Raw genomic sequence first — 13,166 nt, forward strand, 5'->3', positions numbered from 1 at the left:
TCAATATAAACGAGTCAAACGAGCCTGCCTGCTTTTTTTTCAGTTCTCCCTTCTGATTCATCAGTTGTTTGTTTCAAATTCTTACAGCCTGTGTGAATTGGGGATTGTGCCAGCAAAGGTGAAAGCTCTTAGTGGTTAGTCAGTGAGAATGTTCAGAAAAAAAAACTTTTGTCTCAATGACATTTAGATGCTAGCAAAAATATGATGCCTTGTTTAAATAAAAAGGTGGAAACGGGTCCCACAGAGCAATTGTATTAAATATAGAGAGGAGAGAACCTGTTCCTCCCTTCGGAGACAGCTTCTCAAATTCAGGGATAGCATTCATCTTCTTGACCTTAAGTAGATGTTAGTGCCAATGTCTTGTGGCAAAGGCTTCGACCTGAAACTTAGTTATAAGGAGATATATGAAAAAAAGGATACGCTGCTTACATGTCTTTATTCCTTCGGTATCGCTGTGTATGCTTCAAGTTGGATGGTGTCTGGTTAACTTACATTATCAATACCATGGAGGATTAAAATATCTGTGACTAGAACGATTGCTTTTGAACAAAAACACCAAAATGCTGTGTTAATGCAAGTACTGCAGTCTAGCAGCTAAGAGTAGATGAACTTTTTGAAAATTAGCAGGTTTAGATGCAAGAGACAGAAGAACATATTTTAATTAGTTTGCACTTGGATTGGTTCTGACTTTCAGGATGTTTTTTTCTTCTCCCATACAGGTAAATAAGAAAAAGGTGGTAGTGGTGGAGAATGCCATTGAATTAAGATCCACTAGGCTTGGCAAAAAATAGCTGAGCTGTCTGTCTGAAACAAAGTAAATGGAGATGTAATTCAATATCCCACTGAAGGGCAGGGATAGGACGTGCTGTAAGAGAGCAATTTGGTTAAATCATGGGATGTTGAGATAGTATATAAAACCAGAAAGTAGGTCTCATTTACCGATGATAAGAGTAAGAGAGTAGCAAGAATATTTAAAATCAAAATCAGGAAAAAAATAACAGTGGGAGGCAACTAGAAGGGGACATAAAAAGAAACAAAAACTTTCTATAGTTAATTGCAAGAAGGCGACGAGAAAGTAATTGCTGCAGTGTTTGGAAGATAAGATGAGAACTACTGACATGACACTGTGAATAGTGAAATGTGGAAATGCCTTTTTTGTTTCTTTTTTTTTTTTTGAAAGGGCTAAGTATGCTCAAATGATTAATCTCTATTCCAGTCTGAATTTATTTAAGTGGTATGTAGTATATTTAAGTGTCTTCAGACCAGCTAGGCCTGATGAAATTTACCCCGTGGTGCTTACAGAGGTCAGAAAGGGGTGGGTGATGTCTCTGGAATTCCTGAGAAGTTATGCAGGATGGCAAGGGTGTAGGGCACCTCTCTGGAAAAGGAGAAGGAGGGGGAACTGGGGAACAACAGATGAGTCAAATTTCTGGTAAAAATCTTGAACAAACAATTCAGCAATCTATAAGCAATCGTAGTTAACAAGGAAATGACCTGGATTTAACAGTAACAAAGTAAGGTGAAGTAGTTTAACCTCTACAAAGGGTAACAGGCCTAGAGAAGAAGAGAAGGTGGCAGTCTTTGGCCATACAACTGACATTTGCATACCTGTAAATTTAGTAAGGTCTGGTTCATATGATTATTCTGGTATATAAAGTGATATTTTAAGATGTTTTAAAATTAGTGTGGGCTTGATAAAAATGGGTTACCTATACTAAGCATATACCATTAGTAATTAGTAGCCCCAGTGCTGTACTAGATCTGTCAGATGTTTTGAATTTCTTCTGTAAACTGGGTTAGGAGAAATAGTAGCATATGAAATTATTTCTAGTTGCTATATTTGGCATTATTTCAGTTATTCTGGACCTGTTATTAACCAAATTGTGGAACAGATTAAGTATTATCTTCTTTACAAGTAGTTAATAGCTTCTGATGTTTTCAAGTAACATGGTTTCCTTATTTTATTGCAGGATTTGGTTATCCGTATCATCTTCATTCTTGGTAATTTAACAGCAGAGAATAACCAGGCCCGTGAGCAATTTTTTAAAGAAAAAGGAAGTCTTAACACCTTGATATCATTATTTCAAACCTACCACGAACTTGATTTGAATGCAGAGAAATGGTGCCATATAAGAGGAAGGGAAGAAGAAAAACAAACAAAACATCCCTCAGAAGCAGAAGATGTTCTGATAAAACTGATAAGAGTGCTGGCCAATCTCTCCATTCACCCCAGTGTAGGAGCAGCTTTGGCAGCTGCCCATCGTGTTGTAGAATTGCTTGTTACAGTACTAGGTAATAACATCTATGTTGTGTGTGTTTCCTGTGTTCAATCTGTAGGGAGAGTTTAGGATTTTTCTACTTGAGCTTTTTATCTAGATCAAGCCATACTTGAATCAATTCTGTTGCTAAAATAGCAAAGTCAATTTGCTGGTATTCATAAATTGTATTTTGTAAAATGCTGTTTGAGACAGTGGGAGCATTGACTTTTCAGTGTCTGTGGAAAGAGGTTGTAGAAGTGTTTAATTCAGTCATAAGATTTGCAGACTTGATCAGTAAGGATAAGCAAACTAGAATTTTATTTTAAGTACATCTCACTGTGAGAGTTCATGTGTAAAAGGACTCATTGTTATATTTTATTTAAGGTTCACAGCTTTATGACTGTTCTTGGATTGAGTATTCTTCTTTTTTTCCTATTCTTATGGCTTTTAGTAGCCTCCAAAAACTTAATTTCTTTTTGTTTTCATCCTTTTTGGGATTTCCAACCTTAATCTCTTTCAAGGGAAGATAGTCCCTTCACCTCTAAACCGAGTTTTAGGACTGCATTTTCTTTACCACTTAACAATCCCTTTGGAAATCTAAACATAGGCTAGGATGAAGCAGACCATTCTCCCAGTAACAGAGGTTAGCAGTGATGAGATAAATTTCAAAGAACTCAGTATATTTGTGTGGGTGACATTAAATATTACATAGAGACAATCAGGCAGTTTATGTGCTACTTTACCAGTCTTACCCACCAGCCATGCAGGATTAGACAAAGGCAGACTCACAAGTTCATCCATTCTTTCTTAAGCCCTGTGGGAGCTTTTAGGGTTGGAACTGTCTTAATCCTTGTGTAAGCACTCAAAGCTTCTCTCTGACCTGCTCCCCTTTGGCTGAGCACCATATTAGTTTACAAGAAAATTTTATTTCCTTCACCCTTGGTTTCTGAGGGCAGAAACCTCAGAAAATCAAGAAATGCAACTTTCAGCCTTGCTAGTATAAGAGAAAATTTTATATTGGTAATGTTGTCAGGAACTGTGAGAGGATGTTTCAGATATTGTTAAAGAACACTATTTTTTCAATGTCTTATAGTAGCTGACATCTCAGTGTAATAGTCTTCAGTGTTTCTTTGTGTCAGCAGTCTGATAACTATCATACAGGCCTGTTTCTGCATGCAAATTCTCCTCGGTCCCATCTTAAAACAGTAAATAGGATCTGTAAAATCTTTTAACTAGATTTTACACAATGTTACATTAGTCACAATGATTTCTGTTGATGAAGAGTCAGAAAGCATGATTTTGTGTCGCCATTTTGCATCAGCTGTTCCTGCCAGCCTCTGCCATTTTAATGAAAAATAAAAGTTTTCTCGAATAGTGTCTGTGTTAACTATGATTCAGTTTGTTTCTGAACTGTAATATACTTGTAAGTTACTCATGTGGGTATATATACTTTTTTTTTTTTCATATCAGAATATAAGTCAATTGACGTCTGTGAGGAGTTGGTCATCAATGCTGCAACAACAATCAACAACTTATCCTTCTACAAAGTGAAGGGTTCTGCTGTTCAAGACAAGAAGCTACACATTGCTGAAAGTAAGGACTTTTAAACCAGTACCTTCTGAAAGTGGAAGTTATGCATGCTAGGTTTTGATACCACAGAAAATCAAGACACTGACAGTGTTCTGTGGCATTGTGTTGCAGGAATATGAAGGTCATAGGGCTGAATTACTTCCATAGTGATTTCTGATTCCTTTGGAACATAACTATTTGACTTTGTGAAATATTTAGGTTGTTGACAAACCCCTTTTTCTCCCCAAATGAATTGGCCATGTTGTTTTCTATGTAGCAGTTTTTGCTAGACTTGTTCCAAATTCATATGCCTGAACCAAAATAATCACGTTGCTTTTTACTTCTAATCAGAGCATGGTAAGAAGTTTTGTTTTTTTTTTCTTGTTACATCCTAGACCTGCAAAATTTTGTGTCTGCAGTTGTTTTGTGTCTGGATTATAAATCTGTTGCCGTTACAGGAGTTGTCTATAACATCAGAGGAGAGAGAATCACACAACAGTCATATTTCAGTGGTGTGTCTGAGTTCTGGGACTCATTGTGTTAAAATTACACAAAAGGCTACTGTTATACAACAAGCTTCTATCTTGCAAATCTTACACTCTGAATAGGCAAGGTATGGGAAGAAGCAGAGGCTGAAGTTCACAAAACTGGCAGAATAAAGAGTAGGAGAAAATATTATGGCTCTCAACCTAGTGCCCTGACTGCTGGACATCATTCCCTATCTAGGTAACTGCTCTGATGTTCCACCATGAGTCATTTTATCCCCCATCAGCCAGCTGTCTGCTAATGCTAGCTGGAGAAATGTGGAACCACGTGTCTTTTCTTTCAGTCCCATTCGCTCTCCCTCTCCCATTTTTATTGCTGGTGTGTGGAACCAGTCCCATCACCTTTCCTCTGTCTGAAATGAGCAGAGATGAAACCTCTAGATAGAAGACCAGCATGCTTCCTTCAGGAGACATTTTGAGAATACTTGCTGCCTGATACAAGTGGGTGGATCCCAAAGACAAAAAACGGTCATTTCTGTTGTCTCTTTGAGACAAGTTCAAGGCATGTTCAGTATTGCAACATTCAAAGAAGGAAGTAATGAGGATGAAGCCAACCTCTTCTCTCTTTTTGTTTCTCTTACTTCTCTGTGGTGGAAGGGTTAAGGGTTCACTGATTTGCGCCCTTCATATGGTGCGCTGATTTCAGTGATTCACTTCTTCCTCAGACAAGACTGCTGAATGTAAAATGTAAAATTGCTTCTTGTTACTGTACATTGCTGCTTGTTTGTGATGGTAGCTCTTCCTAGGAAATGCAGAAGGTCTCATTCTGTCTGCTGAAGGTGCATGCTAACCATACGTGAAACTGCTAAGCAGGAAACCACCAAGCAAGTAAGCGCTTCAGACCAGGGGCAATATTAAGTAGCTGTTCAGAGAAAACGTATTTGCTTGTTGTAGCAGCACTGAAAGAAAATAGAGCTAATGTCAGAAAATAATTTTAGTTTAAAGAGACGTCCCACCATAAGACCATCTGTTCAGGATCTAAATCAATTCTCTTAGATATTACATTTATTTTTTTTTGTTCTGTCTTCCTGGATTTTCACATAAGCCCACTCAAAACTGTATAGCAAAACTGGCTCCCATTATTGCAACTGTGCTTAGGCCATCTTCATAACTCCTCATCTGTTCCTTTGCATTTAGCCCCATATTGGAGCTCTTTGTCTCATCTTCAAAGCCCTACACAATTTAGTGCTTGTTCTACCATCTGCTCATGCCCTTCACTGCAACCAGACAGTTAGATAAATGTTCCCATGCATTATATTTATTGCTGTTGCTGTTTGCATTCTGATATCTACTGATAAAAAGCCAAGCATGTTTGTGATATACAAGTAATTGTTTTTATTTCATTTCTCTGCAAACCAATAGTGCTTTTAAAGCTGTTAATGAGCAACAGTATGGATGGAGTTGTGGAGGCTGTCAGAGTCTTTGGCAATCTTTCCCAGTATCATGAGATCTGTGACTTCATCGTACAGAAAAAGGGTGAGTTTTGCATTTGTAGGAGTCCTGTTTTTAAATGTCTGTAGTTCTAAAAAAGCAAAATTTCTAATAAGATGTCTGAGTTAAAGGGTAGAAGCAATCTTAGCTGATATTTTGCAAATTATGCCAATCTTAGAATCCAACAGTAGTCATTATAAACACCATTTTATTTCAGTTTCATTGAAATGGAAATATTGGAGTAGGAAAAATGTGCCATGGTGTACCTTCACTAAGGTAAACACTACCAAAAAATAAAATAAAATAAAATAAAAAACACCACTGTTTTTCCTGAAGACTATAGTTTTGAATTTCCCTTCACTCCTTCATTTCATCAAGTCCTACAGGTTTGTAGTGATTGGATTTTAAATGAAAATCTAACCCAATTCCCATGTAGGTTCATTAGCACAAGTTTTTGATTCTGATATTTGACAGCTTATTAGTGCTTTGTGATACGCCTCAACCAAGAGACCTCCTGTTTGCCTCTGGGTGAAGCAGGATACAAGTCTTCTCAAGTCCTTTTGCTTTTGTTGCTTGAAGAGCTTTGGGAAAAATGGCTACTCCTTGCTACCCAGAGAAGGTGTGTCTTAAGTTTAATTAAACACCCGTGCACTGCTAATTTTTTTCTGTCTGCCTGTCAGCGCTAAAAGTGAGGTGATATGCCACAACATACAACCTCTTCTTTCAAGGCTGAACATACCAAGGCTGGTGGAGGGAGAAGGGATCTGCAAAGGAAGAACTGATACCTAGTAGTCGCTTGCTAATGAGCTGTCTTAAAGGACTGAATTTTCCACCTTGGAGAGACTGGTGCCAGTGTGCTGAGCTCAGGGGGAGCTGGGAGGCTGCCTCCCCACTAGGCAGGACCGACTCCCTTGCCGGGGTTGCCCTCCACTGCCTCCTGAGTTCAGAGTCAGCAAGCACTGCGAGATGCTGCATGCCCAGCATCTGCTTCTTGCCTGTTCCCTGCAGGAGCCCCAGGCTGCAGCAGTCCCAGCTGGACTTGGTGCAGTCTAAGGCAACCCTGCCTCTCAAGGAGGTAAGAACTTCCCTCTGTGAGTGCCAAATGCCTAATCTTAGCAGTTTATGCTGACTCTGTAACTCAAAGGAGGGTGATACTTTTAAGAAGTAACCCTGTAATCCAGTTTGGTCAATTTAAGCTCTTCTGATTGGATTTTCACATTACTTTGATGCAGAATTTTGTAGGTGTTGTGTTGAAGAAACTGGTGTTCAGCATGATGTAGTAATGGCTATTACTCTGTCTCGTAAGACTAATCTAGAAACATCACACAGTTTACATTTTGGGGTAGGGTATCCCTGTATTTGACTGCTTTCTGAGTGTACATGTTTAAGAAGTGTGTTATAATGGCACTTGCGTGCTAAGTCCAAGTTCTCCTTGTCGTTTCCTTCTTCACAATCCAGTATACAAGTTCGTGATTGCCTTACTTGATGCCAAGAATCAAGATGTCTGTTTCTCTGCCTGTGGCGTTCTGCTCAATCTCACAGTGGATAAGGACAAACGAGCTCTTCTGATGGAAGAAGGAGGAATTGGGAAGTAAGTTCCTGATTATGTTTTCAAAGGCCACATTCCAGTAGTTTGGCCAAAGAGTTTCAATCAGATTCTTTTTCACTGGAGCCAATAACTAACAAGGATTCCTCCTTAATAAATATCCAGGATCTAATAGTCTTCAAGAAAGAGCCTTTCATATTCTTCCATATGTGTGGGTGGGTTGTTTTTTGTTTGCTTGTTTGTTTATTTTTAATTTTTGCAAAAGCCTTAAAGTGGTTTAGCCTGCTGCAGTGCCAAGAACTGTAGAATAATCTCCCAAAGACCCTCCTGATATATACAGGTGAGAGTACAACACAATAACTGAAGCATGCATGTCTTTGCAGTAGCTGCTCATGCCTGACTTAACTGGATCCTACGTGGGTTAAATGTACAAATAATGGACACCTTTAATGTGTATCTGTTTTAGCAGTGAAAGAACTAGGACACCCCACACAGTCTCTTAAAATTGTGGTAACATCTTAGTACTTCAGGAAGAACAATCTGATCTACCTGTGCTTGGTACAAAAAAAGCTCCTGTCTTCTCTCTGAGAGCTCAACTTTAAGGCACTTTTATTGTAAGTGGTGTTAGATCTTGAAAAACCACTGTGGATGCAACACTTGTGGCTTTGATGTGCAGATAATAGCGGATCCAGCTTAATTGGAGCAACATGAAAGATCTTGTTCTTACGCTTGTAAAGCAGTTGATACAACCCACATTTATGTAACAATATGCCAAACTTTGAAATGCTTTCCTGCTCATATATCATATAATTACTTATTTTATACAGCGTAAACAAGACTTTTTGTCTGCTTATCTTCCCTTCCCATGTTCTGGTTAACTTTGAAAATTTAAAAGGTGAAAAACAGACATAAAAATAAAATTCAGCCTAATTGAAGAATAAATGTGAGAAATATGAGAAATGTCTACCATACAGAATCATATAATTGAAATTGTCTATTCTACGCCTCAAAATTTTTGAAGCAGGAAGGAAAAGCTAACAATATGAAATGAATCCAGAGAATATGCAAGTGATTACAGTCAGGGTGACCTCCTTAAAAAAAAAAAAAAAAAAAGTCAGCTCTGTGGATTTTTGGGAATGAGGTTACTCTACCAATATATAGTGGTTCTAATAAAACAAGGAATTAGTCTCATCAGAGAGATAAACTTCAAAAAATTAAAGCAAGATCCTTTGTTTTTTCATCGAATGCATGCCAGTCTCTTGCAGAAAGTGCTCTCAGAGAGGGAAGAAAAAAGCAAACTTTCTTTTGGTTGCCTTCCGGTTACTGGTGTTTCCAGCCACGCCTGAATGTGATAGCTATCCTGTGGTTCCTTTACTAATCACCAGGCTGTAACTCTCACGATGAAGCCAGGAAGTGAGGGGAGGTGGGCATCATAGTGTCGAGGAAGAGAACAGCAGCGAAGGATTGCTATTAGAGAAATCACTAGGGACAGCAGGTGAAAAACAGTGTTTACTTCTGCTGCCCCAGGACGTGTGAACAATGCTGTTTGGTAATGAGAACTGTGGCTAGGTACTGTATGTAAACTGGTACACGCAGAAAAGTTATAGCTTAATTTCAGAGTCCTGCTTATGATCTAGCTTGCATTTGATATCTGCAAAGAGGTGAGACTGGGAGAAAGGCCAAGAACCTAACGGTGCTTAATAAAACCAGCAGTTCTGAGAGGAGTCCACTGGGAATGCAGGCTGAGCAAATACAAGAAGGGATGAAATCTGCAAAATAGTCAGACTCCACTGAACCTAAGAGGTAATTCTGTGAGTCATAGAAATAGCAAATTATTTTGGACAAGTCTTCTGGTTCAAGTCTTCTGGTTAGATCCTCTGATGTATAATAAACTGGAAGCTCTGACTGAAGCTTTTTCTGCATTCATATCATCTTTCCAAGGTGAATTTTTGGTGCCTGATAAGGTCTGCTTGCATTGCAATCTCTGCTGTGATAGCTACAGATTTGGGACAGTCACAGATGGCCACAAAATTTGTTGGAATTCAGCATCTTTGAACTGGTTGCATTTGTGACATATATGTGAATGAAATTGGTCAGTTGGGTTAAAAAGTTACTGGAGATGGACAGATGCAGACAGGCATACGTACATAGATGTGAGCAAAAGGCACATTTGCATCCTTAGGGAACTAGACTAAGTGAAAAAGAAGAGAATAGCATCTTAAGTTTATTAACGTAGAATTTTCCTGCAACCTTTCATGGAATCTACACATTTCTAGACGGCCTGGATTTTGAAGGGCTCAGGAGAAAACTGCACAGAGCAAAGCACTGTTTGTGTTTGATACCGACAGGTTAGTCGACTGTTTACGAGACTTTGGGCCAGCGGACTGGCAGCTGGCTTGTCTGATCTGCAAAACCCTGTGGAACTACAGCGAAAACATCACAAGTGCGGCCTCATGCTTTGGGGAAGATACTGACACACTGCTGGTGCTGCTCACGTCGCTCTTAGGTGAGATTCACAGTGCTGGTCTCTTTAATTAATAATAGAAATAGAAGGGGCAAAATCAAAGCAGCATTGTTTGGGTGGGAAGTCTGTCTGTGGGGCGTAAGTGGTTGGCCCATACAGAATATCCAGCAACACGGTGGTTTATTGTCATGTAGCACGTTTAAAATGTAAATGAAATTGGAGCAGACCTTAACTAATTTTGATTTGGTTTTAAGAGGAAATTTAATAAAGATTAATGCTTGCTGTAAAGAAGACTACATGTTAGTCATACCCAGATACAATTGAGATCCCTGTGGTCTATTTTGTTTTAGACAATCAGAAAACTGGGTGGGTTTTGTGAGGATTTTTTTTCTGGTCACAGAAAAAAATTCTTTAATTCTACTTCATAAGTCATTGCTTTCATTATATCCCTTGTTGTAATGATAGTTATAGCATACCTTAATATGAGAAGTAATTCCATTTATTTATCCAAAAATGCTCAGTATTTCAAGATCACGAGTGCACTTTTTAATATTCTGCAACAGAACTGCAAACTTCACAGCCACAATCGTACTTGAATTTTCTGGCATGCAGCAATGAATATGTATCTTTGTTTTGGATAATTCTTAATTGTTTGGTTTTTTTTTTTTTTTTTTCCCTCTGCATTTAACACTGCTTATTCCAGCAATTAAATTGACTGCAGAGCCCAGGCTGTGGAGTAATTGGAACTCTCGTTAACGAGTACAGCTTTCATGAATTGGCCGTTCGTGTACAATCACAGTTCCAGTTCCAGCATGCAATGACAATTAATCAAAAATAGGTCAGAAGTAAATCAGAAGGCTTGTCGTCCTTCAAACTGTAGTCACAGGAGGAGCTTTAGAACAAAAAAAAAATCTCACGTTACTCATTGGATCTGGTTCCTCTGTGTGTTAAGAGCCAACAAATTCCCAGTAATAGCAGCTGGTTAATATTGTCCCACATCTTCATCCTCCCATTGTATCCTGCAGCAGCCTTGACCTGCCATTGCTCTGGTTCTATGGTTCAGGAAGCAGGAGGCAGCTTCTGACGGTCAGACTGTCCTCCAGCTTCCTGAGGGCGTGCCGATGGGGCACGGCACAGCAGACACCTCAGTCCACCTGCTGTGCGTGGCCTCCTCCCCTCTATTTTTCTTTCCTGTACCTGGAACAAGGTGACAAAGGATATGCAGGAACCAAAGGGGAGTGGAAGTAGCCTTGTGTCGCTTCAGAGAAGGTTCCCCCATGACAGGGGTCAAGCAGGGGAAGGGGTTGCTCGGAAAGGCTGAGGAGATGCCCTCCTTGGAGGTGCTCAAAACCCAACACCACCTGCACCGGAGCAGCCTCGTCTGAGCTGGCTCTGTGGTGGGCATGGCCTGACCCAGGTGTCCCCTGGAGCTCCCATCCAACCTAAATTATCCCGTGGTTCACCTGAATGTGGATCCACTGTCTAAGGCTGGGTTTTATCTCTGATTACAAGGTTTCCTCCTGCAGAGATGTGGCATTTCCATTCTTGAATGTTTGTTTTCTTTATTTTTTTTAATTTTTTTTTTTTACATAAAGCCTCCTAAGAGGCATCTCCCCTCCATGCAGTACCCCCATTTTAGGCTAGCATTTTGTGATTTTGGAAGCTACTTTGCCATCAGCTTCTCTTTCATTCTGGCAATTTGGAAGCCCTGCAGTGGCTTGGAAATCAAACATCACTTGCTGCTACTGGTAACCTCCTATGAAACGGAGCCATCTCCACGGATGAATACTGCAGCCTCTTCTTTTATGGCTGTTGCAGCTCGCAGCTCGGGCTCCCTGCTCTCCCAGGCACCTTGCCATTCTTTTACACATTAATAGCTGGTGTTTAAGCATTGACTCAGCGTGGGTAATGGAAGTTGCCCTTCAGCTCCCGGCAGGCAGCTCTCTTTAAGAGCTATTGAACAGATTGTGAACCTGGTGCTCTTTCGCAGCCTAGGGCGAAGATAAGTCAGGCTGCCCATTAGGTGGGGGATTGCACCTTCGTTTCTGGTCTGTTTAGGGCCTAAGTGCTGTCAAATGTGCTTTCTGTGTGTTAAACTGTGCTAAGCTCTTGCAGGAAAACGTTTGTTCAGTGTTATCAGCCGTGTTCGTAGAGCCCTGACTCAGGAGCATGCTCCTGGTTGTGGACTGATTCCCGTGAGGGTTTGCTTCTTTGCAACATCCAGTGCCAGGCACACTGGAGGGGAAAGAACAAGTGATGATGTCCTTTCATTCCTAACGTTCCTCGTCTCTGTTAAGACTGTTGTTTTATTTATGAAGTTTGTGAGGAAGGGAGGGCACCAGTAGTGTATTAACTAGCCTGAGTCAAGTGCTTTAAGCATGGCAGTGGACACAGCTTGACAGAGTCTTCATAAACCAGATTGGCAAAGTAATTATGACACAAAAACCACAGTTGGAGTTAGATGAACAGATTTACTAAAATTTGCAAAATTTTTGTAGGTAATATTAAAACCCGTGTAGCTTCCAGGCTGACAGTCACAATAAGTGCTTGGCCTCAGAGACACAATTTAGCTATAGCTTGAGGTGTGAGAATAGTAGAAGCTACAATACACTTCTTACCATTTTCTGACATCCTTTATTTTCAGTCAAAGGCAAGCCCCTGAGACAGGGATGCCCCATTTGTCGTCAGCATGGAGTTGTTTTTAAGTCTTGAACTTGTATGTGCTGTGGTCAGAAAGTACGTAGTTGGGTAAATATTAACTCGGAACTGATGGTGGCATTTTCCTTGATTACAGATGAGGAGCTGGTACAGGATTACAGCCTCGACAGGGATTTAAGGGACTACCACAAACGCTATTGGGAGAGAGAGTTCAAACCTGTGGCAGAAAAACTTCTTGACAGAATTCAAAGCCATCACTCCTTGGTTCCAGCTGTGACCATTACTGCATTTTAATCAGTCGTATTTTTTGTGATGTAGACTGTACAGCTGTAGGTTTCTCATGTACCTGGTCATTGCCATTGGTAAGTATGGTGGGGAGCACAGGAAGTTAATTTTTAGGAAGTTAGTAAAGCCTGGCGTTTATATACTGGAAACTATCTTCTGAGAAGCTTGTATGAATTTTTTGCATGTGTAATTGCTTTTTACAATACATTTGAGTTCACCAAGCAGTTGTTCGGTGTGATTTGTTGATTAATTATGTAGTTGCTTGGCAGGCAAGTTGAAACAAAGGGAAGGTTTCACGGTCCAGGTTTTGGGACTGGTGAGGAGAAAGCTTCAGCGAAGGTAATGAAATCTGCAATGTTCCTTTTGTCCCTACAGCCCGCAGAGGAGAACTGCCCAGCTGTTGAGCATGG

General features: G+C 40.0%; 1 protein-coding gene across 1 annotated transcript in view; it reads left to right on the plus strand.

Moving 5' to 3' along the window:
* ARMC2 (armadillo repeat containing 2) overlaps positions 1–12,886 on the plus strand; it is a 64,669-nt gene extending 51,783 nt beyond the window's left edge. The window contains exons 14-19 of the mRNA XM_084283635.1: positions 1,971–2,292; positions 3,729–3,851; positions 5,735–5,848; positions 7,262–7,394; positions 9,698–9,855; positions 12,608–12,886. Of these exons, the coding sequence (XP_084139761.1) occupies positions 1,971–2,292; positions 3,729–3,851; positions 5,735–5,848; positions 7,262–7,394; positions 9,698–9,855; positions 12,608–12,765 (1,008 nt within the window). The 3' untranslated portion in view covers positions 12,766–12,886. The remainder of the gene's footprint in view (positions 1–1,970; positions 2,293–3,728; positions 3,852–5,734; positions 5,849–7,261; positions 7,395–9,697; positions 9,856–12,607) is intronic.
* Positions 12,887–13,166: the final 280 nt, after the last annotated feature.

Source organism: Netta rufina (assembly GCF_964035555.1).
Source record: "Netta rufina genome assembly, chromosome: 3".
In the NCBI taxonomy this organism is placed as follows: Eukaryota; Metazoa; Chordata; class Aves; order Anseriformes; family Anatidae; genus Netta; species Netta rufina.